This window comes from Giraffa tippelskirchi, chromosome 8 (assembly GCF_054371585.1).
Source record: "Giraffa tippelskirchi isolate mGirTip1 chromosome 8, T2T-mGirTip1v1.2.pri, whole genome shotgun sequence".
Taxonomy (NCBI): domain Eukaryota; kingdom Metazoa; phylum Chordata; class Mammalia; order Artiodactyla; family Giraffidae; genus Giraffa; species Giraffa tippelskirchi.
The window spans coordinates 140,666,172-140,693,048 of record NC_137282.1 but is presented as its reverse complement, the minus strand read 5'-3'; the positions used below and the strand labels follow the sequence as shown (position 1 = coordinate 140,693,048).

Sequence of the window (26,877 nt, the reverse complement as noted above, 5' to 3'; positions counted from 1 at the left end):
ATCCTGATAAGAGGACAATTTGCCTTTTCCTTTTTTAATCTAACGTAGAACCACTGGCCCTGAATACCACGAGAGTGGCTTTTGCTTAACTGGACTCTGTCTCTTTCAGAGAGGAGGAGTCAGTCAGTCAACTGTAACAAGAGCTTATAAACACACGTGAACTTGGCACTGAAGTGCTGAGTCAAGTGGGAGACAGACTTTTGTAAGGTAAGTACTGATTGTGCATGTCTGTATAATGTTTCCTTAGCACAAGAAAAACTGTCATGCTCACATGGGCCTTCTTGCTGTGCTTAGGGGACATTCAAGTTGTTTAGTCAATTGCTGTTGGATACAGATATGTAAAAATGAAGAATGTAGAAAACTAAGCATGAGAATTTAGATCTGAGAAAAATTGATGATATGAGGGGAAAAAAGAATGGCAGCATTTTAGATAATCAGAGAGTGTGACCAGTACAAGAGAGAAGCATAGGTGTTAGTGTTAAAGTTGTCTTCTCTGCAGACATAAGTCAACAAACAGCAGGTGCAAATTGCAATGCAGTAATAGTATGTGGACTTTGGTAACACAAAATTAAGATTTAATTATAAGAAGAATAACTAAGTTACTGCCAGCAAAACTGGATTTTAACTCAGTCTTTGCTGTGATTAGCCAGCTGGCAAGTCCTCTTCTCTTTCTCCTGGAACTCAAGCAACTCACGGGAAACGTAGAAATTGGCTGGACCAGGGTTTATCAACCTTGGCCCTATTGACGTTTCAAGCTGGGTAATTCTTTGTTGTGAAGACCTGTCCTGTATATTGTCTTCGTTTTTTTAGTTAAAAATATTTGCTATAGAAATGTACATTGAATTAGGTTTAAGGAATGTACTTGACAACAGTATTAACATATATGTTGATATTTCTTCAAATTTGCAAACTTGATGCCTCTCAGATACTTGCAGTGATAGTTTAAAAGTTTTAAAAGAAACTGTCACTTCATCAATATGGCTGACACAATGAAGATTAATAATCTCACTTTCCATTTCACTCTGTACTTGTAGAAAGAACACAGGGTGTGAGAGAGGTTCTTTCCTCATGTAGTGACAGCCCAGAAAGTACAATAGAAGATATACGTGGCTACAGGAGAATTACTATATTTTACAAAATACCTTATCCTGGAAGATTACATAGTTTAGTAGCCAACTGCATCAATCAAAGATGTTTCCAACTAAATATCCAAAGATGTGTCTTAAGATAACAGGGTTGTAGGGTGAATTGAGAAAGTAGCAATGACATATATACACTATCATGTGTAAAACAGGTAACAGTGGGAAGCTGCTATATAACAAAGGGAGCCCAGCCTGGCGCTCTTTGACGACCTAAGAGGGGTGGGATGGGGGTGCGGAGGGGGGCTCAAGAGGGAGGGGAAATATATATATATATAAAATTGTGACTGATTCCAGTTATTCTACAGCAGAAATCAACACAACATTGTGAAGCAATTATCTTCCAATTAGAAAATTTTTTTAAATTAAATAAAAAAAGACAGCAGGGTTGATGGAAAAAGCTGGATACAGTGCAGACTGGGGAGTAATGAGCAATCAGAAGCACATGAGAGGCAGCCCCACAACCCCCAACATCAGAGGCACCTCTAGTCTCTCCCCAATGACGTGGCACCCTTCTACCTAGTTTTAATAACCAACAAAGTCCCCAAACATTGCCAAATGTCCTCTGGGCTAGGGGAGCAAAATCAGCCCCAGTTAAGAACCACTGGTTCATATGACTTTTCAGACTCCTAAACACAGGAAGTCTGGATGTGAAAACTAGATACTATGGGAGCAGAGAATTAGCTTCCAAAAGTAAAGAAATTCACCTTACTAGAAGGTACAAGTCATTCTAATCAGAATGCAGAGCAAACAATGCTCTGTTACAAGTATTACTATTGAGGTAAATCAAAAGCCTGAGGCAGGAGAGGTTCAGTGAGATCCTGTGAAAGTCCTAGAGTTGTCCCGGGCATGGCAATTCACAGGGGAAGTATGGTACCTAAGCCTGAAAAGAGAAGATACTGAGACTGGGATGAGAAGAAGTGCTGTGCAAGATGCTACAGAGAAGAAAGTTTGGATGGGGATGAGGTTTGACCCCATGAGAGTCACTGACTTGGAGGCTGAGATACTGTGGAGCTGGGGCGAACCGGGGCAGGCGGGCAGCACCCTCAGCTTCCTCAGCCTGCAGCCTCTCCCCTTGTTCTGACTTGCTTGGCTGAGAGAATCACGGTCCTTGGGGTGGAACCACTTCAAGTGAAGCCATTGCAGGGCTCTTTGGGTGCTGTCAGTTGTCTACAAACCCGTTTTTCTGACTAGATTTCAACCCCTCGAGGGAAGGGACCACATCAGATTCCTCTTGTGTTCCCCACTAGCCATCATTTCTTAGTGCAGGCAGCTGCTCAATGAGTGTTTGTTGAGGAGGTTTGAAGGAAACTTGTTGAGAAGGAAATCCGTGGACAGGTCAACCAGAAAGAAGATGCTGAAGATCAGTGAAGGAACAGGAGGGTGGAGAGAAGGGTACCGAGTGTGAGACCCTGAACTCCCACTATAAAAAGGGGTGGGTTTCCCATTGCCATGGCTGGAACCCATTCAAACGGGTTCTAGGTGGGGGAGCAGAAGATTCCAGAGAGTCCAGATCAGGGAGTGACTGGGAAGGGAAAGGCCTGGGGGAAAGGCAGGCAGGGTGCATGGTTCAGGGGCAGAACCAGGGTCCACTTCAGTCTTGGGGTTTCAAAAGGCTGTGCCAGACTTCGCTGAACCTTTGCCAAAACTTCCTCCAATCCAGGTTAACTAATCAGTGAGCATCACGGATCTTTCACACAAGACAAATAAAAAGAGAACCAGTATGTAAAGTAGTCGACAAAATCTGGATATATATAAAATTCTGTTCCTACTAGAGCTACAGGGGCCGAAGCGACTTAGCACAGCAGAGCGTAGCACTAGAGCTGGGAGTCAAGAGGGAGACAGACAGACAGACAGACAGAAGACTCACGTGCTGCCCAGTGCGCTCACTCACCCGTCTCCCAGGAAGTGGGAGCAGGACGGAAGCTGGATTTGCTGGTCCCTGTTATGAGTTTTTTATGCCTTATCTAATTTAATTTTCTCAACAGCCCTCACTAGTAGACATAGCTGTATTTCAAAAGAGAACACTCAGGTACAGAGATCAAACAACTCCCCTGGGTTTATTTACCTTATAAGGAAAGGAGTTGGGCTTTGTCTCTAAGCCTTTCTCTCTGCTAAGAAACACTCTCATTAGGAGCCCCCTCCCACCTACTCCCTGAGATACAGCTCCTTTAGTTCGCAGTGGAATTATCCCAACACACATTTCTTTTCAGAGAATATAAGCCTACCTCCTTGTGAAGGCAAATATAGTTATACTAGTGCTCAGGATACTCACAGTAAGTTTTTAAGGTCTGGGGTAAAGTAAGGTACGTTTTTATCCATTTTACCATCAAGGCCCTAAGAATCAGCTAACAGAATTAACGCTTCCTTCTCTTCCATTGAACTGTTAATTGGCTAAAGGATTCTGAATGAGGAATAAACTAATATTGAGGGTCTCAGAGAGCAGCAGAGAGGGGGCATAAGCATTACCTGGTTGGGGTAAGAGGAGCCCCAGACCAGAAGTCAGAAGATGTCTTCAGAGAAATCCAGTGCTCACAGAGCTCTTTGAATTTGAGTTTCCTCCTCCTGACAATAGGATACTAGAAGCCGTTTCCTGGGGTTGTCCTGAGGGTGGACACACTTGCTAGATATTGAGTGTGAATCGGGAACACACGTGTGTGACTGATGGCAAGTTACTGAATCTCTCTAGTTCTCCTTTTTTGGGGGCCAGGAGGTTTATACCATGTTTGCCCCAGCCTTCAAAAGGTGAAGAAAGTTACTTATAAGAAAGATATGATAAAGTATTATGTAAGTTAAAACTTCATTTCCCTTTGTAATGTGATCTTTGGCCACTGGATAAGGGAGTTTAGTGTGAGGGAGACCTGTGACTTCCACTTCACAGGGACACCCTTCTCAGAATTCTGCTGAATCACAGCTTCTCCGTTCCCCATGATAAGTACAATATACACAATCTCCAACTTCAAGACAGATGAGTTAAGTATATTTCCAAGGGATACTTTATTTTCCAAAGGTTAGACCATTGATCTCACATTAAAAATGTGGATATTGAAATAAAAAAGTAAACCAAAAGTAAATAAATTTTTTTAAATGTGAATATTGAAAACATTTTGTTATCTAAAATTCAAGTTATTCATACTTTATCAGCTAAGGAGAAGTATATTTTCATCCTGAACTCGTCAACAAAACGTTGCAAGAAGATCTTAATGTTTTCTAAACAGAGCTGGGATTTAGATAGAAAAAGCAGCTGTTTCTTCCTATGTTCTGGCTTTGGGGTTCCTGCTTTTACTAAGTCCTGTATATTTCCATTCACTCCCATGAGAGAACAATTAGTTTGGTCATAATGTTTGAGTTTTCCTATAACATCTTACAAAAAAACCCCAAAGAACTTTTTGGCCAAGCCAATAATTTCTGTCCATTGTTGGAGCCTTTGAGTTTCATTCTCTGGTTCCCTGCTAAGTCCACTCCACACACAGGCTGCTGTAGTCCAGGGGCTTTCAAACTTCACGGACCAGAAAAGAACCAAGTATCTCTAACCAATACCATAACCAAATGAGTGAGCCCATGTGCTTTCTTCCACCGAAACATACAACGAACACAGCTGAAACGAAAAACTCATGAAACAAAGCTTTATTTTAAAAACTGGAAAATTTCACAGTCCACTGAAGGATTGTCATGCCTATTTTGAAAAATGTTAATATGAAAAATGAAGCCAAGACTTGGGTTCATATAGAAATGGGTTTGAATCCCAGGTCCGCCACCTACTTTGCGCAAGTTACCCTAGAAACCTCGGTATCCCCAGCTGGAAAAAGAGAGCAATGGCAAACTTCATAGCAGGTGATTCTTGTAGGGTTAAATGAAGACAAATTTGTGAGAATGCAGAGTGCATGACAGACACAGAACAAATGTCTGTTCCACCCTAGACTGTACAGTTAGTGCAGTAACATCCCTTTTTCTAGATATAAAATGTATGAATAGAGATAAAATGTACAATTCGAAGAAAATGGAAGGATTTGGCATCCTGTGTAGGTGTAAAGAATCAGGATCTTTTGAGCAACAGTTAAGCAAACTGAGCTCTAATTTCAGCTTTTGAACAAATGCAGCATAATAGCCAAGGAGTTGAACATGGACTCTGTCTCCTCCTCCTCCTCACTGTCCGTGAAGTCCTCTGGCTCCAAGGTCCCTCCTTCCCAGGCTCCCAGGGCCTGCACAAGTGTGGGTTCCCACCCTGCCCTGGTTTTAATCCTGGGTGTGGATTTCCATGAATGTTATTTAAGCTCTGAGGTCCATTTCATTAAGTGAAAAATGGAGATAACTATTTCATGGGATTCTCGTGAGGATTAAAGATATAATGTATTCAAAGTGGTCAGCATTCAGTTCAGTTCAGTTCAGTTGCTCAGTTGTGTCTGACTCTTTGTGACCCCATGGACTGCAGCACTCCAGGCTTCCCTGTCCATCACCAACTCCTGGAGCCTACTCAAACTCATGTCCATCGAGTTGGTGATGCCACCCAACCATCCCATCCCGGGTCATCCCCTTCTCCTCCCACCTTCAGTCTTTCCCAGCATCAGAGTCTTTTTCAATGAGTCAGTTCTTCGCATCAGGTGGCCAAAGGATTGGAGTTTCAACTTCAGCATCAGTCCTTCCAATGAATATTCAGGACTGATTTCCTTTAGGGTGGGCTGCTTCAACCTCCTTGCTACCCAAGGGACTCTCAAGAGTCTTCTCCAACACCACCGTTCAAAAGCATCAATTCTTCAGTGCTCAGATTTCTTTATGGTCTAACTCTCACATCCATTCATGATTACTGGAAAAACCAGCTTTGACTAGATGGACCTTTGTTGGTAAAGTAACGTCTCTGCTTTTTAATATGCTGTTTAGGTTGGTCATAGCTTTTCTTCCAAGGAGCAAGCATCTTTTAATTTCATGGCTGCAGTCACCATCTGCGGTGATTTTGGAGCCCAAAAAATAAAGTCTCTCACTGTTTCCATTGTTTCCCCATCTATTTGTCATGAAGTGATGGGACCGGATTCCATGATCTTAGTTTTCTGAATGTTGAGTTTTAAGCCAACTTTTTCACTCTCCTCTTTCACTTTCATCAAGAGGCTCTTTAGTTCTTCTTCACTTTCTGCCATAAGGGTGGTGTCATCTGCGTATCTGAGGTTACTGATATTTCTCCAGGCAATCTGATCCCAGCTTGTGCTTCTTCCAGCCAGGGATTTCCCATGATGTACTGTTTATACAAGCTAAATAAGCAGGGTGACAATACTTTGACTTACTCCTTTCCCAGTTTGGAACCAGTCTGTTTTTCCTTGTCTAGTTCTAACTTTTGCTTCCTGACCTGCATACAGATTTCTCAGGAGGCAAGTAGCATTGGGGTAGGACTATTAGGAGTTTTGCAATAAATACTAGTTCTCTAATCCTTCCCCTCCCTGACACCCACCCATGCATCCATTCCACAGACTCACATCTCAGCCTGCCCAGAAAATCAGATTTTACCCAGTGGAGACTGGACAATGGTTTGGTGGAATTTCCCAAAAGTGGCTATTGAGCGTGGGAATTTGGGCTAGGGAAGACATTCCAGGGATTCTTCCAGTTGCCCTGAGGGAGGCTGATTCTTCAGCCTTGTTGGTACTGTTCAGCCATATATCATAAAGGTGTTTGCTTCTATGCTTTTATTCTTTATTCATTCATTCATTCATTCATGTGTTGGTTCATTAAGGGCTGGAGAAACCAGGAGACTGCCACCATGGCAGGGAAGCCCATTCTTCACTATTTCAATGCACGCGGCAGAATGGAGTGCATTCGGTGGCTCCTGGCTGCAGCTGGAGTGGAGGTAGGTTTCAGTTGGATCTAAATTGACCGTGCGTGCCTAGTCACTCAGTTCCGTCCAACTCGCTTCGATCCCATAGGCCATAGCCTGTCAGGCTCCTCTGTCCCTGAGATTCTTCAGGCAAGAATACTGGAGTGGGTTGCCATTTCTTACTCCAGGGAAATTGACTGTATCAAACTACTTTTCTCACAGAGGAGATTTTCGTTATTAAATGATCTGCTAAGAATTTTGCATCAAAAACATTTATTAGGTATTAGATTAACAGATTTTTATTGAAATCTCTTCTTCTCAAGGACAATAAACAATAGAAATAAATTTGTGTTTTTGTTTGTTTTTGGCTGTGAGGCTTGCAGGATTTTAATTCTCTGACTAGAGATCAAAAGCAGGCCCACAACAGTGAAAGCCCGTGCCTTAACCACTGAGCTGTCAGAAAACTTCCTGAATTTTGATTTTTAAAACTAAAATATTTATTACATTGATGCAACAGTTAAAAACATGAATATTAAATAATATCAATTGATATAATAAGTATTGTTAATATGTCAGGAATTTTAATGTATTGTGGTTAGTTTTAAAATAAGTTTAATGATCTAGTAATATACCATGAAGTATTTAAAGATGAAAATATATCATATCTGGGATTTGTTTCAAATTATTACCAAGGAGAGGGGTGTAACATATGGATGTCTTGCGATTGGGTTGAGCTGATAATTATTGAAGCTGGTTGAAGGTTACAAGGAGCGTCATTGTATTTTTTATTTTGTGCATGCCACAAATTTCCATAATAAAAAGATGGAAATATACATATTAGAAAAGAAATGTAATTAAAGTTAAAACATAAACCAGAAGTATAGAGTGGCGCGGATTGTAACAAAATGCCTGTTGCATTTAATGCATTTTCTCAGCAATGAATTTGTTGGGTACCTTGAAGTGCCAGGTTTTGTGCCAGGTCCTGGAGATACATGAATGGTCAAACAGACACAGTCCCTACCCTCAGGCCGCTTACACTCTAGTGAGGATGCAGACAAGTATGTGGGTGATTAAAAGAGGAGTGGGAGCTCCTAGGAGGACACCCAAGACTTGAGGGTGAAAACGCCATATGCTCAGTAGTAAACGGATAGATTTCTGTGGGACTCTGTTGAGTGCTGCCCTCTAGAGGTGTCACTCAGAAAAGCACTTCTCAGCCCTGGTCAGAGGGACCCAGCAACCCTGTGAGGGTTTCCTGGGGAGGGAGTCATGGACAGAGTTCAGAGATCTGGTCCCTTAGCAGAGAGCAGTAAAAGAGGGCGGCAGGTGAGGTGGCGTCCTGCAAAGGGAACCTCTAGTGTGCTCCCTTAGCTTCTTAAAAACATGTTTACCTAAGCCTCAGATACACTCTCGATGCTTCAGGAATGCAGGGCACATTAGCTTGGTCCATTCTCAAGTGTGTAAAGAAACAAGTACACAGAAAATTCCAACAGTGCCATTCTAGGTTGTTTCATTTCTATAAATGAACAACCAACAATTTTCACTGCGGTCCAGCCTTGGGGTTCAAGGATATGTTCTGAGTTCCTGGACGGGATGAGTTCAGCACAGGACGGTGAAGCAGGGGGAGATGCTGAGAGCATTCAGGCTTCCTCATGTCCAGCACAGCCTGACAGAGGAGGATGTGAGGCACGACTGACCAAAGAACATTGGAATTCTGGGTTCTCTGGGCCCAGGGCCTGATCCTCACAATCCCATTCATCTCCATCAGTTTGACAAGAAATAGCCCACCAGCCAGCCCCTTCTCACAGTGACCACCCATCCATCCATCGCCACTTAGGGTTATCTTGAACTGGGTGCTTTATCAGTTGTTGCCCACACACTCACTATCTGTATGGTCTCACCTATGGAATCGTGTCTATCTACAACAAATTACTCCAGTGAGTAAGTTAGAAATCCCCAATTCTCAAACTTTTCACCATCAAGACCCTTATTGAAAATAAAAAATTGAATGGAGGGAGGTAATATACAGCAGAGGTTCCCGGTAGCAGCCTCTTGGGGTCAATGGCCCCATGGATACCCCATGCTGGTGGACACCCCAAAATCCTGTCCTGATCTCACAGGAAGAGAAAAGTTTCCCAGAGACATTAAAACTCCATAACAAGAATTTCCCAGTCCCTTCCCTCCAGTAATATTCCCCTCCTCCCAAATCATTACCTGATCACTGACAGAGGTGGGGACAGGGGAGAGGTAAATTAACCTGCAAAATAAGCAGTTACTTGCTGCAACCCACGCTTTTATCTTGGTGGCTCTAATCTAGAAATCCAAATAGCCACGATAACTGTCCTCTGTGCACCCTGCCGAACTTGGAAATCCTTCAGTCTCCATAGTGGGCAACAGACAGAGGCCAGGCAAGTTCATCAATGCTATGGAATGAAATAACAAAAACTCATCGACTGTTTCTGCTTTTCAGTTTGAAGAGAAACTTTTCGAAAAACAAGAAGACTTGGATAAGTTAAAAAATGGTAAGCCCAAGAACTAAATTCCTCTGATGGGAGTATCCAGTAGAAGTCTTAAGCTGAGTTTCGACACCACCAATGTCATATGTGTGCATGATGGGAATGGGGTTAGTAGAGAGGGAGAAATATGGTTAAAGGTAAGAGGTCGGGCTCCCTGAAAAGTTCTTGCAACTCACTCGGGACTAGGAAGGGCTAGAACTCAAGTGTTTGCTAAAGGAGCCAGCGTCAGGGCCTGTGAATGCCCTCCCCGTGCTCTCTCTGCCTTTTGGCACCGTGAGTGACTGTATCAGTTTAAGATCGTACAGCGCTCACACCTAAGGTCAGAAAAAGGTGTGCATCTGAGAAAAGAGGGGAGAAACAGGCCCCGATGTTGCTGTGAGTCCGGGTTTGGCAAAGTAACATCCTAGCAATAATGAAGCCTCAGTGAGCAGGGAAAGAGCAAACTCTCTCAAAACGTCCTATGTGTTCTGAGATTTTCTCTGGAACATCCATTAAATGACACTTGGTTGGCACACTTGTTGCAGACTCTTCCAGCTTCTTTCTAAAACATACATGAAGACAAATCAGTCCAGATTTACAAGGGATCGCCCCTATGTCTGAATGGGAAATAGAAAAATAAATGAAATGATAGGTTAGAAAGTAAAAGGCAAACAAAATGCCATCCTGCTTAAGTGTACCAAGTCATTTTAGTGTTTCACTTTATATCTTCGGTTATTTAAGCAAACATTTGTTTATCTTAAAACGGTGCAACATATTCAACATTTCACCCTCTTTTTTTTTTTTTCAAAAGATGGGAGTTTGATGTTCCAGCAAGTGCCAATGGTTGAAATCGATGGGATGAAGCTGGTGCAGACCAGAGCCATTCTCAACTACATTGCCACCAAATACAACCTCTACGGGAAAGACATAAAGGAGAGAGCCCTGTATGGTAGATTTTAGTTTTTCATCAACAGCTAATAGGAATGATTTAGATCCCTCCCTGACTGAGCAGAATCAAGGCAGGGCATCATGACCAACATGATGGTATAAGCCTTGTAGGGCATAACTGAGTCCAGTACAGCAAAGACCTATGAGTATGAGGGAAGAGTAAATAAACTTGGAGTGAAATCAACTGCCTATGGAAGAGGATAACTTCCATGGATATAGCACGGTGACAAGGTTTCCAAACATGGATGGTCTGTGAATCCAAGAGGATAGTAGAACCAAGACTCCAGGGGCTCAGGCTCTTTTGAGCTGGACACCCACCAATAGCCAGAGACAGGGACAAAGCATCTGAGTGTCTAAAAGATAAGGCTTAGAAAGGGAAGGATCTAAAGAAGTTGGTTCTTGAATTCCAAAATTCTAAGAATGACGACCAGGAACTTAATTTATTAACCCTTTATATGGACTGGGCACTTGACAAGGGTTAGCAGAGGCTGAGCTCAACATGGTAAGGTTACAGCAAGCATTTCGATATAGTTTTAGTTGGCCAGATTTTTCCGTACAACTGTATCCTGGGAGTGAGGGGTATTCTCTCTGTTGTGATGGGACTACATGATTGAAATGAAAATCTTGTTAGAAATTTCCCAAGTGGCGCTAACAGTAAAGAACTTGCTTGCAATGCAGGACACATAAGAGATTTGGGTTTGACCTCTGGGTCGGGAAGATCCCCTGGAAGAGGGCATGGCAACCCCTGCTAGTATTCTTGCCTGGAGAATAATCCCATGGACAGAGGAGCCCAGTGGGCTATACTCCACAGAGTCACAACGAGTCGACCACGTCTAAAGTGACTTAGCACTCAAGGAACTACTGCAGTTACTCTAAAAATTAAACAAAGAATTACCACAAGACTCAGCAATTCCTTTCAAGAGGATTAAAAATACCCCCACACTAAAATTTATACTCAGAAGTTCATAGCAGTGTTGTTCATAATCAATAATTGGAATCACCAAAAATGTCCATTAACTGATGAATGAAAGAATAAAAGTTGGTACATCCCTACAGTAGGATATTATTTGGACTTGAAAAAGAATGAAAGGTACAGTCTTGAGAAATTCAAACAAAACCAGAGTCTGGCAATAGTATGTGGAGAGTGTTATGGAACCAGGTTCTATGGGAAATAACTGGAGGAAGTGCTGGTATTGGGACTCTAAACGGACCTGGTGTTATAACAGGATGAGAGAGGAAGAGGGATGTGACTGGGACTGAGGTGCCAGGACTCTGTCTGGACATGACTGACGTGGTACTAATGCATCACACTGCCATGCTCAGACCACATCACAGCAGAGATGGCAAACCCAGGTGTGGTCCCAGTGTTTACCTGCACTGATTCCACCTGATTCTCTCATGCCCGTGACTATGGATGGGTCACTGATGCGCTCTGTCCCTATATTTGCTCATGTGTATAACAAAAAGATTACACATGTTTACCTTGATGGCTTGTTCTAGAATGCTAAAATTCATTTTAAAAAACAAAGCTAAATCACTGGCGTGGAAAAATGCACCCAATAGAGGAGAATTACTTTGCTACATCTCAATGTCTCATTCTTACCCATTCCAAAAATCTAAGGCAGAGACATTTGACAATTTGGTTATTTTATCTTTTCAGGATTGATATGTATTCAGAAGGTGTGGTAGATTTGGGTGAAATGATCATGCGTTTGCCATTGTGCTCACCTGCTGAAAAAGATGCCAAGGTGACCCAAATCCGAGAAAACGCAACAAACCGTTACCTCCCTGCATTTGAAAATGTAAGTGGACTTTTCTGCATTTTTGGCAGTGAGGTCAGAGGATGAAGGAAAATAGTGCCTGGCATGGCCGGGGCATTAACCTTCACCTCTGTGAACGTTTCTAAATACTAATGTAGTACTCTGAGTCTCAGGGCACTTCATAAAAATTGAATGTATAGAAGAGTTGTACTAGTTTTACCCAAGTTATTATTTTTCAGCCAAATGTCTATTTACTCAAACCCAATCTGGTATTCTCTACTCAATGGAATTTCATAGTTATACTCAGAGCTTGGACTATGGAAGCTCTGAGAACCACACTGGAGCCTGGAGTAGATGGATCCTGCAGAACACAGTGTAGGGGGTTTGATTCAAGAATAGCATGATGTCAGCAATACATCAGAAAATATTCTGGTGTCGTGTGTAAGGAGACATGAGACCAGCTGCCCGTCAGGAGAATATGGTAGTGTCTTGGGGATGATTAACATGTATCTAGATAGATATGGGGGATGTGGGGTAGAGAGAAAGAGAGGAAAAATTGTTCAGGAAAAAGTAAACAAGATATTTTGGGACATGACTCTCAGACTTTTGAAGAAAGTGAAATAAAATCGATGAAGTAGTATTCCATCATTATGCCTAGTATTTATTTTAGTTTTTTCTGTTTGAACGTTTCATGATCAAAACTACCTGAAATCATGCTCAACTAAAATCACGAACCTCCTCCCCCCAAAAAAAGGTTGTAAGACCAGGAAATGAGGAGAGCAAAAGAGATGAGAAGGAATACAGAGTCTGCATTCATTTGCTCAGGGTTGTAGAAGGCTGTCAAGGAGATGGAGACACTGCTCAAGCATGAGGGAGAGAAGGACAGAGGGAGATGGATAAAGTGTCATGTTGTGAAGTTCAGTGTCAGTATTGCCTAACGCGGCTCCCGACATTGGGAGCCGTGTTAGGCATTACTGACAGTTCCGGGCTACACACTTGAGGGTGTGGGGTCAACAAAAACACGATGAAGACGGTGCTCAGGCCTTGGTCCAGGGGGAGAAGCAGTAAGGCAGCCACAGCGAGGTGGGAACAGGAAAAGGAAGCGGTGGTCTGCCTTCCACTGGGGATGAGGAGGGAACAGCAAGCACCTGCCTGGCCCATCTCGGAGCTGGAGGGAGCAGATCTGAGGTTCCCACCCGCCCAGCGAGGGGCAGAGATGGAAGTGGGGCTGGGTGGGGGGCAGGGGAGGAGCAGGGGTCCAGCCTGCCAGGACCTGTGTCCCTGATCTGACCCCTCCATTCACCAGGTGCTGAAAAGCCACGGACAAGACTACCTGGTGGGCAACAAGCTGAGCAGGGCTGACATCCACCTGGTTGAACTTCTCTTCTATGTGGAAGAGCTGGACCCCAGCCTTTTGGCCAACTTCCCTCTGCTGAAGGTGAGCTCTCCCACGGCCCTGGGGGCCAGACACACCCCCCACCTCAGCATCTACTCTCTGGACCCTGGGACTGGGGTGCTAGGGTCCCCTCACTGTCCAGGCCTCGCTGTCCCCCGGTCTCCTCAGTTCACTCCGAGGCCCTGGTCGGAGTGTGGAAAGAATCTGTCAAGCCAAGGACATCGGAGGTGGACTCTGCCCCATGGAAAATGTCCTGCCTTTTACCAGGAAACAGACCCAGGACTGGATCTCTCTCGGTCCCTGTTCCGCTTCAACCTCTGTCCTCATTTCCTCTTTGCTTCCCTCTGTCCCGCGTGTGTCCCTCTTTCCCTGAGTCTGTCTGAGTGGGTTTCCCACCACCTCAATTCCTGTTCCTTCTCTCACACGTTGATTTCTTTCTCCCCGTTTCTCTCTCTGAGGGCAGATTGGTTGTGACTGACCTCATGCATGACCTTTCATGTTTTCTGTCTTCAGTTCCAGCCCCATCTCGGTGACAGGGCTGCTCTTTAGCCGCACTCTGAGCTGTGTTCTCATGCATTGCAGGCCCTAAAAGCCAGAGTCAGCAATCTCCCTGCCGTGAAGAAGTTTCTGCAGCCCGGCAGCCAGAGGAAGCCTCCCTCGGATGAGAAAAAAATAGAAGAAGCCAGGAAGGTTTTCAAGTTTTAATAAAGCTGGCAGGGCTGCCCGGGACAAATCTGAAATTTTCTAACAATGAAACAATAAAGCTCCTATGAGAGATTTGCTTCCAATGTGTTCTTTTGCACTACAATCTCCTTCTCACCTTTCTGGTTTGGAATTAAAAGACAAATAAGAACCAGAAACAGATTATATATTCCCTTCATATTTTCCAAGGATCATCCTATACCTTCTGTCACATAGCCTATCAAAGAGAAAAGTGTAACAGTTTATATCTGACATTCTTAGGTTTTCACAGGAAAGAGCTACCTTTCTGGGGTCATGGCAGAAAGACAATTTCTTTATTTCTTTTAGAGACAGTTTCCATCGGATAATAAAAATGTCTTTTCTTATGCATTTTTGAACAACTCTTTTGTCTACTGTGGGCTCTCCAGTGTTCTGGGAGGTGAGCAAGCAATAAGAACCCAGTGGACCCAAACTCTGTGCTCCGGGGACCCTGCTATGGCCGCCTGGTCATCACAGCTGTGCTGCCCGAGGCTCTGTGGGGCCCTGCACAGGGGCCTCACCCCCATTTGACAGGGTCCCTCAGATCAGATCTCTATGACAGAGGTGACGTGTGTGAATTTGATACGAATGAATATATATAACGTCATTTCCCCTGGCCTCTCATGGAGCCAGGGAGCCTGCATTTTAGGAGTGATTCTGGCTCTGGTCACATGTGGGGCCTGCGGTGAATACTCCCCAGGAAACCTGTCCTTCGGAGTATCGGGTTCTCTTTTTCATGGAGTGAGCTCCCTGCCTCACCCTCACCCCGGACCCCACAGGTGAAGGGGCGGGGCCAGAGCTGGCAGACACAGGGGTCCCTGACTGCACTTCTCCCCGCTCTGGTCTGTTCTCCACTGACATCAAAATATTTTCCTAAAATACAAACCTGAGAATCACCACACCTACTCTCCTCTCTTGTACTGGTCACACTCGCTGATTGTCTAAAATGCTGCCATCCTTTTTTCCCCTCATATCATTAATTTTTCTCAGATCTAAATTCTCATGCTTAGTTTTCTACATTCTTCATTTTTACATTTCTGTATCCAATAGCAATTGACTAAACTACTTGAATGTCCCAAAAGTAAAGACATTCACCTGACTGGAAGGTACAAGTCATTCTAATCAGAATGCAGAGCAAACAATGCTCTGTTACAAGTATTACTGTTGAGGTAAATCAAAAGCCTGAGGCAGGAGAGGTTCAGTGAGATCCTGTGAAAGTCCTAGAGTTGTCCCGGGCATGGCAATTCACAGGGGAAATATGGTACCTAAGCCTGAAAAGAGAAGATACTGAGACTGGGATGAGAAGAAGTGCTGTGCAAGATGCTACAGAGAAGAAAGTTTGGATGGGGATGAGGTTTGACCCCATGAGAGTCACTGACTTGGAGGCTGAGATACTGTGGAGCTGGGGTGAACCGGGGCAGGCGGGCAACACCCTCAGCTTCCTCAGCGTGCAGCCTCTCCCCTTGTTCTGACTTGCTTGGCTGAGAGAATCACGGTCCTTGGGGTGGAACCACTTCAAGTGAAGCCATTGCAGGGCTCTTTGGGTGCTGTCAGTTGTCTACAAACCCGTTTTTCTGACTAGATTTCAACCCCTCGAGGGCAGGGACCACATCAGATTCCTCTTGTGTTCCCCACTAGCCATCATTTCTTAGTGCAGGCAGCTGCTCAATGAGTGTTTGTTGAGGAGGTTTGAAGGAAACTTGTTGAGAAGGAAATCCGTGGACAGGTCAACCAGAAAGAAGATGCTGAAGATCAGTGAAGGAACAGGAGGGTGGAGAGAAGGGTACCGAGTGTGAGACCCTGAACTCCCACTATAAAAAGGGGTGGGTTTCCCATTGCCATGGCTGGAACCCATTCAAACGGGTTCTAGGTGGGGGAGCAGAAGATTCCAGAGAGTCCAGATCAGGGAGTGACTGGGAAGGGAAAGGCCTGGGGGAAAGGCAGGCAGGGTGCATGGTTCAGGGGCAGAACCAGGGTCCACTTCAGTCTTGGGGTTTCAAAAGGCTGTGCCAGACTTCGCTGAACCTTTGCCAAAACTTCCTCCAATCCAGGTTAACTAATCAGTGAGCATCACGGATCTTTCACACAAGACAAATAAAAAGAGAACCAGTATGTAAAGTAGTCGACAAAATCTGGATATATATAAAATTCTGTTCCTACTAGAGCTACAGGGGCCGAAGCGACTTAGCACAGCAGAGCGTAGCACTAGAGCTGGGAGTCAAGAGGGAGACAGACAGACAGACAGACAGAAGACTCACGTGCTGCCCAGTGCGCTCACTCACCCGTCTCCCAGGAAGTGGGAGCAGGACGGAAGCTGGATTTGCTGGTCCCTGTTATGAGTTTTTTATGCCTTATCTAATTTAATTTTCTCAACAGCCCTCACTAGTAGACATAGCTGTATTTCAAAAGAGAACACTCGGGTACAGAGATCAAACAACTCCCCTGGGTTTATTTACCTTATAAGGAAAGGAGTTGGGCTTTGTCTCTAAGCCTTTCTCTCTGCCAAGAAACGCTCTCATTAGGAGCCCCCTCCCACCTACTCCCTGAAATACAGCTCCTTTAGTTCGCAGTGGAATTATCCCAACACACATTTCTTTTCAGAGAATATAAGCTTACCTCCTTGTGAAGGCAAATATAGTTATACTAGTGCTCAGGATACTCACAGTAAGTTTTTAAGGTCTGGGGTAAAGTAAGGTACGTTTTTATCCATTTTACCATCAAGCCCCTAAGAATCAGCTAACAGAGTTAACGCTTCCTTCTCTCCTATTTAACTGTTAATTGACTAATGGATTCTGAATGGGGAATAAACTAATATTGAGGGTCTCAGAGATCAGCAGAGAGGGGCCATAAGTATTACATAGTTGAGGGGGAGCCCCAGACCAGAAGCCAGAAGATGTCTTCAGAGGACTCCAGTGCTCACAGAGCTCTTTGAATTTGAGTTTCCTCCTCCTGACAATAGGATACTAGAAGCCGTTTCCTGGGGTTGTCCTGAGGGTGGACACACTTGCTAGATACTGAGTGTGAATCGGGAACACACGTGTGTGACTGATGGCAAGTTACTGAATCTCTCTAGTTCTCCTTTTCTGGGGGCCAGGAAGTTTATATCATGTTTGCACCAGCTTTCAAAACGTAAAGAAAGTTACTTATAAGAAAGATGAGATAAAATATTATGTAAGTTAAAACTTCATTTCCCTTTGTAACATGATCCTTGGTCCCTGGATTAGGGAGCTTAGTGTAAGGGGACCTGTGACCTCCACTTCACAGGGACACCCTTCTCAGAATTCTGCTGAATCACATCTCTTCCATTCCCCACGATAAGAAAAGTACAATATACACAATCTCCAACTTCAAGACAGATGAGTTAAGTATGTTTCCAAGGGATCCTTTACTTTCTAAAAGTTAGAGCACTGATTTTTACATTAAAAATATGAATATTGAAATAAAAAATAAATAAACCAAAACTAAATAAAAATTTTAAATTGTAGATTTTGAAAGCATTTTGTTATCTAAAATTCAAGTTATTCATACTTTATCAGCTAAAGAGAAGTATATTTTTGTCCTGAATATTCAACAAAATGTTGCAAGAAGATCTTAATGCTTTCAAACAGAGCTGGAATTTGATAGAAAGTGCAGCTGTTTCTTCCTGTGTTCTGGCTTTGGGATTCCTGCCTTTACTAAATCCTGTATGTTTCCATTCACTTCCATGAGAGAACAATTGATTTGGTCACAATGTTTGTTTGAGTTTTCCTGCAACATCTTACAGAAAAACTGAAGAAACTTTTTGGCCAACTCAATAATTTCTGTCCATCGTTGGAGCCTTTGAGTTTCATTCTCTGGTTCCCTGCTACGTCCACTCCACACACAGGCTGCTGTAATCCAGGGGCTTTCAAACTTCACTGGCCTGAAGAGAACCAAGTATCTCTAACCAATACTATGACCAAATGAGTGTGCCCACATGCTTTCTTCCACCCAAACATACAACGAACACAGCTGAAACGAGAAACTCATGAAACAATGCTATTACTCAATGCTATTATTCAAATTATTACCAGGGACAGGGGGGTAGGCATATGGATGACTTGAAATTGGGTTGTGCTGATAATTATTGAAGCTGGTTGATGGTTACAAGGAGAATCATCATATTTTTTATTTTGTGCATGCTGCAAATTTCCATAATAAAAAGAAAAAATATACATATTAGAAAAAAAATGTAATTAAAGTTAAAACATAAACCAGAAATATAGAGTGGTGCAGATTGTAACAAACTGCCTGTTGGATTTAATGTATTCACTCACCAATGAATTTGTTGGGCACCTTGAAGAACCAGAGATCAAACTGACAACATCCCTGGAGCATCGAAAAAGCAAGAGAGTCCCAGAAAAACATCTACTTCTGCTTTATTGACTATGCCAAAGCCTTTGACTGTGTGGATCACAATAAACTGTGGAAAATTCTGAAAGAGATGGGAATACCAGACCATCTGACCTGCCTCTCAAGAAATCTGTATGCAGGTCAGGAAGCAACAGTTAGAACTGGACATGGAACAACAGACTGGTTCCAATTTGGGAAAGGAGTACGTCAAGGCTGTATATTGTCACCCTGCTTATTTAACTTATATGCAGAGTACGTCATGAGAAATGCTGGGCTGGAAGAAGCACAAGCTGGAATCAAGATTGCCGGGAGAAATATCAATAACCTCAGATATGCAGATGACACCACTCTTATGGCAGAAAGTTAAGAAGAACTAAAGAGCCTCTTGATGAAAGTGAGAGAGGAGAGTGGAAAAGTTGGCTTAAAGCTCAACATTCAGAAAACTAAGATCATGGCATCTGGTCTCATCACTTCATGGGAAATAGATGGGGAAACAGTGGAAACAGTGTCCGACTTTATTTTTTTGGGCTCCAGAATCACTGCAGATGGTGATTGCAGCCATGAAATTAAAAGACACTTACTCCTTGGAAGGAAAGTTATGACCAACCTAGACAGCATGTTTAAAAGCAGAGACATTACTTTGTCAACAAAGGTCCGTCTAGTCAAGGCTATGGTTTTTACAGTAGTCATGTATGGATGTGAGAGTTGGACTATAAAGAAAGCTGAGCGCCGAAGAATTGATGCTTTTGAACTGTGGTGTTGGAGAAGACTCTTGAGAATCCCTTGGACTGCAGGGAGATCCAACCATTTCATCCTAAAGGAGATCAGTCCTGAGTGTTCATTGGAAGGACTGATGTTGAAGCTGAAACTCCAATATTTTCAGCTTTAAACTCTTCAGCAGAAGAGCTGACTCATTGGAAAAGACTCTGATGCTGGGAAGGATTGGGGACAGGAGGAGAAGGGGACGACAGAGGATGAGATGGTTGGATGGCATCACTGACTCGGTGGACATAAGTTTGGGTAAACTCCAGGAGTTGGTGATGGACAGGGAGGCCTGTCGTGCTGCGGTTCATGGGGTCGCAAAGAGTCGGACACAACTGAGTGATTGAACTGAACTTGAAGTGCCAGGTTTTGTGCCAGGTCCTAGAGATACATGAATGGTCAAACAGACAGAGTCCATACCCTCAGGCCGCTTACACTCTAGTGAGGATGCAGACAAGTATGTGGGTGAATAAAAGAGAAGTGGGAACACCTAGGAGGACACCCAAGACTTGAGTGTAAAAATGCCATATTCTCCGTGGTAAACAGATGGGTTTCTGTGGGGCTCTGTTGAGTGCTGCCCTCTAGAAGTGTCACTCAGAAAAGCACTTCTCAGCCCTGGTCAGAGGGACCCAGCAACCCTGTGAGGGTTTCCTAGGGTGGGAGTCATGGACAAAATTCAGAGATCAGGTCCCTTAGCAGAGAGCAGTAAAGGAGGGCTTCAGGTGAGGTGGCGCCCTGCAAAGGGAACCTCTAGTGTGCTCCCTTAGCTTCCTAAAAACATGTTTACCTAAGCCTCAGATTATGCACTCTCGATGCTTCAGGAATGCAGGGCACATTAGCTTGGTCCATTCTCAAGTGTGTAAAGAAACAAGTACACAGAAAATTCCAACAGTGCCATTTCAGGTTGTTTCATTTCTATAAATGAACAACCAACAATTTTCACTGCGGCCCAGCCTTGGGGTTCAAGGATGTGTTCAGAGTTCCTGGACGGGATAAGTTCAGCACAGGATGGTGAAGCAGGAGGAGACGCTGAGAGCATTCAGGCTTCCTCATGTCCAGCCCAGCCTGACAGAGGAGGGTGTGAGGACAACTGACCAAAGAACGTTAGAATTCTGGGTTCTCTGAGCCTAGAGCCTGATCCTCACAATCCCATTCATCTCCATCAGTTTGACAAGAAATAGCCCACCAGCCAGCCCCTTCTCACAGTGACCACCCATCCATCCATCGCCTCTTAGGGTTGTCTTATCCTGGGTACTTTATAAATTGCTGCCCACACACTCACTATCTGCATGGTCTCACCCTATGGGATCATGTTGATCCACAATAAACTACTCCAGTGAGTAAGTTACAAATCCCCAATTCTCAAACTTTTCACCATCAAGACCCTTGTTGAAAATAAAAAATTAAATGGAGGAAGGTAGTATACAGCAGAGGCTCCTGGTGGTAGCCTCTTGGGGGCCAATGGCCCCATGGATACACCATACTCGGGGACACCCCAAAATCCTGTGCTGATCTCACAGGAAGAGAAATGTTTCCCAGAGACATTGAAACTCCATAACTAGAACTTCCCAGTCCCTTCCCTCCAGTAATATTCCCCTCCTCCCAAATCATTACCTAATCACCGACAGAAGTGGGGACAGGATAGAGGTGAATTAATCTGCAAAATAAGCAGTTACTTGCTGCAACCCACACTTTTATCTTGGTGGCTCTAATCTAGAAATCCAAATAGCCACGATCACTGTCCTCTGTGCACCCTGCCGAACTTGGAAATCCTTCGGTCTCCATAGAGGGCAACAGACAGAGGCCAGGCAAGTTCAGCAATGCTATGGAATGAAATAACAAAAACTCATCGACTGTTTCTGCTTTTCAGTTTGAAGAGAAACTTATAGAAAAACCAGAAGACTTGGATAAGTTAAAAAGTGGTAAGCCCGAGAACTAAATTCCTCTGATGGGAGTATCCAGTAGAAGTCTTAAGCTGAGTTTCAACACCACCAATGTCATATGTGTGCATGATGGGAGTGGGGTTAGTAGAGAGGGAGAAATATGGTTAAAGGTAAGAGGTCGGGCTCCCTGAAAAGGTCTTGCAACTCACTCGTGACTAGAAAGGGCTGGAACTCAAGCGTTTGTTAAAGGAGCCAGCCCCAGTGCCCGTGAATTCTCCCTCTGTGCTCTCTCTGCCTTTCGGCACTGTGAGTGACTGTATCAGTTTAAGACCATAGAGCACTCATACCTAAGGTCAGGAAAAGGTGTGCATCTGAGAAAAGAGAGGAGAAACAGGCCCCGACGTTGCTGTGAGTCTGGATTTGGCAAAGTAATATCCTAGCAATATTGTAGACTAAGTGAGCAGGGAAAGGGCAAACTCTCTCAAAACATGTCTTATGTATTCTGAGATTTTCTCTGGAACATCCACTAAATGACACTTGGTTGGCACACTTGTTGCAGACTCTTCCAGCTTCTTTCTAAAACATACATGAAGACAAATCAGTCCAGATTTACAAGGGATTGCCCATATGTCTGAATGGGAAATAAAAAGATAAATGAAATAATAGGTTAGAAAGTAAAAGGCAAACAAAATGCCATCCTGCTTAAGTGTACCAGGTCATTTTAGTGTTTTACGTTATATCTTCGTTGTATCAGCAAACATTTGTTCATCTTAAAAGGATGCAACATATCCAACATTCCACCTTTCTTTTTTTCTTTCAAAAGATGGAAGTTTGATGTTCCAACAAGTGCCAATGGTTGAAATCGATGGGATGAAGCTGGTGCAGACCAGAGCCATTCTCAACTACATTGCCACCAAATACAACCTCTACGGGAAAGACATAAAGGAGAGAGCCCTGTACGGTAGATTTTAGTTTTTCATCAACAGCTAATAGGAATGATTTAGATCCCTCCCTGACTGAGCAGAATCAAGGCAGGGCATCATGACCAACATGATGGTATAAGCCTTGTAGGGCATAACTGAGTCCAGTACAGCAAAGACCTATGAGTATGAGGGAAGAGTAAATAAACTTGGAGTGAAATCAACTGCCTATGGAAGAGGATAACGTCCATGGATATAGCACAGTGACAAGGTTTCCAAACATGGATGGTCTGTGAATCCAAGAGGATGGTAGAACCGAGACTCCAGGGGCTCAGGCTCTTTTGAGCTGGACACCCACCAACAGCCAGGGACAAGGGACAAAGTATCTGAGTGTCTAGAAGATAAGGCATAGAAAGGGAAGGATCTAAAGAAGTTGGTTCCTGAATTCCAAAAATTCTAAGAATGAGGATCAGGAACTTATTAGCCCTGTATATGGACTGGCCACTTGACAAGGGTTAGCAGAGGCTGAGCTCAACATGGTAAGGTTACATCAAGCATTTCGATATAGTTTTAGTCGGCCAGATTTTTCCGTACAACTGTATCCTGGGGGTGAGGGGTATTCTCTCTGTTGTGATGGGACTACATGATTGAGATGAAAATCTTGTAAGGAACTTCCCAGGTGGCGCTAACAGTAAAGAACTTGCTTGCAATGCAAGAGACATGAGAGACCTGGCTTGATCCCTGGGTCAGGATACCCGCTGGAGGAGGGCGGGCAATCCACTCCAGTATTCTTGCCTGGAGAATTCCATGGACAGAGAAGCCTGGTAGGCTATAGTCCACAGAATCACAAAGAGTCGGACACAACTTAGCACTCAAGGAACTATTACAGTTACTCTAAAAGTTAAACATAAAGTTACCATATGACTCAGCAATTCCTTTCAAGAGGATTAAAAATACCCCCACACTAAAATTTATACTCAGAAGTTCATAGCAGTGTTGTTCATAATCAATAATTAGAATCAAAGCTGTCCATTAACTGATGAATGAAAAAACAAAAGTTGGTACATCCCTACAGTAGGATGTTATTCGGCCATGAAAAGGAATGAAAGGTACAGCCTTGAGAAATTCAAACAAAACCAGAGTCTGGCAATAGTATGTGGAGAGTGTTATGGAACCAGGTTCTATGGGAAATAACTGGAGGAAGTGCTGGTATTGGGACTCTAAATGGGCCTGGTGTTATAACAGGATGAGAGAGGAAGAGGGATGTGACTGGGACTGAGGTGCCAGGACACTGTCTGGACATGACTGACGTGGTACTAATGCATCACACAAATCATGCTCAGACCCTATCACGGCAGAGAAGGCAAACCCAGGTGTGGTCCCAGTGTTTACCTGCACTGATTCCACCCGATTCTCTCATGCCCGTGACTATGGATGGGTCACTGATGTGCTCTGTCCCTATATTTGCTCATGTGTATAACAAAAATATTATACATATGTTTACCTTGATGGCTTGTTCTAGAATGACATGCTAAAATTAATTTTAAAAAACAAAGCTAAATGACTGGCGTAGAAAAATGCACCCAATAGAGGAGAATTATTTTGCTATGTCTCGATGTCTCATTCTTACCCATTCCAAAAATCTAAGGCAGAGACATTTGACAATTGGTCATTTTGTCTTTTTTTCAGGATTGATATGTATTCAGAGGGTGTGGCAGATTTGCGTGAAATGATTATGGTTTTGCCAGTGTGCCCACCTGATGACAAAGATGCCAAGGTGACCCTAATCTGAGAAAAGACAACAAACTGTTATCTCCCTGCTTTTGGAAGTTTAAGTGGACTTTTCAGCATTTTTGGCATTGAGATCAGAGGATAAAGAAAAGTAGTGTGCGGGCATGGCCAGGGCATTAACCTTCACCTCTGTGAACCTTTCTAAATACTAATGTAGTACTCTGACTCTCAGAGCACATTATAAAAGTTGAATGTGTCAAAGAATTGTACTACTTTTACCCAAGTTATAAGTTTTCAGCCGAATTTCCATTACTCAAACCCAAACTGGAATTCTCTACTCAATGAAATTTCATGGTTATACTTAGAGCTTGGACTATGGAAACTCTGAGAGCCACTGGAGCCTGGAGTAGACGGATCCTCAGAATACAGTGCAGGGGCTTTGATCCAAGAGAAGCATGATGTCAGCAATACATTAGAAAATATTCTGGTGTCATGTGTAGGGAGACATGAGGCCAGCTGCCCGTCAGGAGAATGTGGTTGTGTTTCGGGGATGATTGACATGTATCTAAATAGATATGGGGGCAGGGGGGTGGAGAGAAAGACACAGAAGAAAAATTGTTCAGGAAACAATAATCTAGATATTTCAGGACATGGTTCTCAGACTTTTGAAGAAAATGAAATAAAATCAATGAAGTAGTGTTCCATCATTATGCCTAGTATGTATTTTAATTTTTTTCTGTTTGAACGTTTCACGATCAGTTCAGTTCAGTTCAGTTCAGTTTAGTCGCTCAGTCATGTCCAACTCCTTGTAACCCCATGGACTGCGGCACACCAGATTTCCCTGTCCATCGCCAGCTCTCAGATATTACTCACACTCATGTCCATTGAGTCAGTGATGCCATCCAACCATCTCATCCTCTGTCATCCCCTTCTCCCGCCTTCAGTCTTTCCCAGCATCAGGGTCTTTTCAAATGAATCTGTTCTTGACATCAGGTGGCCATAGTATTGGAGTTTCAGCTTCAGCATCAGTCCTTCCAATGAATATTCAGGACTGATTTCCTTTAGGATGGACTGGTTGGATCTCCTTGCTGTCCAAGGGACTCTCAAGAGTCTTCTGCAACACCACGGTTCAAAAGCATCAATTCTTCAGCCCTCAGCTTTCTTTAGAGTCCAACTCTCACATCCACACATGACTACTGGAAAAATCATAACTTTGACTGGGCAGACCTTTTGTTGGCAAAGTAATGATCAAAACTACCTGAAATCATTCTCAACTAAAATCATGAACCAAAAAAAAAAGATTGTAAGACCAGGAAATGAGGAGAGCAAAAGAGATGAGAAGGAATACAGAGTCTGCATTCGTTTGCTCAGGGTTGTAGAAGGCTGTCATGGAGATGGAGACACTGCTCAAGGATGAGGGAGAGAAGGACAGAGGGAGATGGATGAAGGGTCATGTTGTGAAATTCAGTGTCAGTATTGCCTAACGCGGCTCTGGGAGCCGCATTGGGCATTACTGACAGTTCCGGGCTACACACTTGAGGGTGTGGGGTCAACAAAAACACGATGAAGACGGTGCTCAGGCCTTGGTCCAGGGGGAGAAGCAGTAAGGCAGCCACAGCGAGGAGGGAACAGGAAAAGGAAGCGGTGGTCTGCCTTCCACTGGGGATGAGGAGGGAACAGCAAGCACCTGCCTGGCCCATCTCGGAGCTGGAGGGAGCAGATCTGAGGTTCCCACCCGCCCAGCGAGGGGCAGAGATGGAAGTGGGGCTGGGTGGGGGGCAGGGGAGGAGCAGGGGTCCAGCCTGCCAGGACCTGTGTCCCTGATCTGACCCCTCCATTCACCAGGTGCTGAAAAGCCACGGACAAGACTACCTGGTGGGCAACAAGCTGAGCAGGGCTGACATCCACCTGGTTGAACTTCTCTTCTATGTGGAAGAGCTGGACCCCAGCCTTTTGGCCAACTTCCCTCTGCTGAAGGTGAGCTCTCCCACGGCCCTGGGGGCCAGACACACCCCCCACCTCGGCATCTGCTCTCTGGACCCTGGGACTGGGGTGCTAGGGTCCCCTCACTGTCCAGGCCTCGCTGTCCCCCGGTCTCCTCAGTTCACTCTGAGGCCCTGGTCAGAGTGTGGAAAGAATCTGTCAAGCCAAGGACATCGGAGGTGGACTCTGCCCCATGGAAAATGTCCTGCCTTTTACCGGAAACAGACCCAGGACTGGATCTCTCTCGGTCCCTGTTCCACTTCAGCCTCTGTCCTCATTTCCTCTTTGCTTCCCTCTGTCCCGCGTGTGTCCCTCTTTCCCTGAGTCTGTCTGAGTGGGTTTCCCACCACCTCAATTCCTGTTCCTTCTCTCACACGATGATTTCTTTCTCCCCATTTCTCTCTCTGAGGGCAGATTGGTTGTGACTGACCTCATGCATGACCTTTCATGTTTTCTGTCTTCAGTTTTAGCCCTGTCTCCTAGCTCTTCTTGTCTTGACATCTGGAGCCTTAATCTGTGCTGATATCTCACACACTTCTTTTTCTGACACTGCACTTGAGGGAAGCCGAATGGAGTGTTACACTAAGACCTCTCAGGGAAAACACTACTGAGCTGTCACCTTCCTGTCTCATGGGCCTCCTCCTGGTGCTGATGGAGGGGCCTCGGCTGGCCCTTGTCTCGGAGGGTCTCAGAGTCCCTGCTGGCGGTGCTGATGGAGGGGCCTCGGCTGGCCCTTGTCTCGGAGGGTCTCAGAGTCCCTGCTGGCTTGCGTCAGTGACAGGGCTGCTCTTTAGCTGCACTTTGAGCTGTGTTCTCGCTCATTGCAGGCCCTAAAAACCAGAGTCAGCAATCTCCCTGCCGTGAAGAAGTTTCTGCAGCCCGGCAGCCAGAGGAAGCCTCCCACGGATGAGAAAATAATAGAAGAAGCCAGGAAGGTTTTTAGCTTTTAATAAAGCTGCCTGCCCAGGACAA

At 44.3% G+C, this 26,877-nt stretch overlaps 1 protein-coding gene, 1 long non-coding RNA gene and 1 pseudogene across 2 annotated transcripts; 2 read left to right on the top strand and 1 right to left on the bottom strand.

The window, feature by feature from the left end:
• Positions 1-164: 164 nt before the first annotated feature.
• LOC145516243 (glutathione S-transferase A1) lies at positions 165-14,305 on the top strand. Its single transcript, XM_081517383.1, has 7 exons — positions 165-207; positions 6,859-6,972; positions 9,407-9,458; positions 10,243-10,375; positions 12,040-12,181; positions 13,446-13,577; positions 14,118-14,305. Exons 2-7 carry the CDS (start codon positions 6,886-6,888, stop codon positions 14,238-14,240), a joined length of 669 nt encoding a protein of 222 aa, XP_081373509.1. The 5' UTR covers positions 165-207; positions 6,859-6,885; the 3' UTR covers positions 14,241-14,305.
• LOC145516254 (uncharacterized) lies at positions 7,196-14,198 on the bottom strand. The gene is made up of 2 exons (XR_014061242.1): positions 14,015-14,198; positions 7,196-10,048 (listed from the first exon to the last, which is right to left on the bottom strand). It is a non-coding gene; the product is annotated as an uncharacterized LOC145516254 (long non-coding RNA).
• A 7,789-nt stretch (positions 14,306-22,094) lies between the features above and the next one.
• Positions 22,095-26,855, top strand: LOC145516250 (glutathione S-transferase A1-like; annotated as a pseudogene).
• The last annotated feature ends 22 nt before the right edge of the window (positions 26,856-26,877 follow it).

Coding starts and splice junctions, on each gene's coding strand:
- LOC145516243 (XM_081517383.1), top strand. CDS start 6,886: ATGGCAGGGAAGCCCATTCTTCACTATTTCAATGCACGCGGCAGAATG. Junction 6,973..9,406: donor TGGCTGCAGCTGGAGTGGAG/GTAGGTTTCAGT, acceptor TCTGCTTTTCAG/TTTGAAGAGAAACTTTTCGA. Junction 10,376..12,039: donor GACATAAAGGAGAGAGCCCT/GTATGGTAGATT, acceptor TTATCTTTTCAG/GATTGATATGTATTCAGAAG.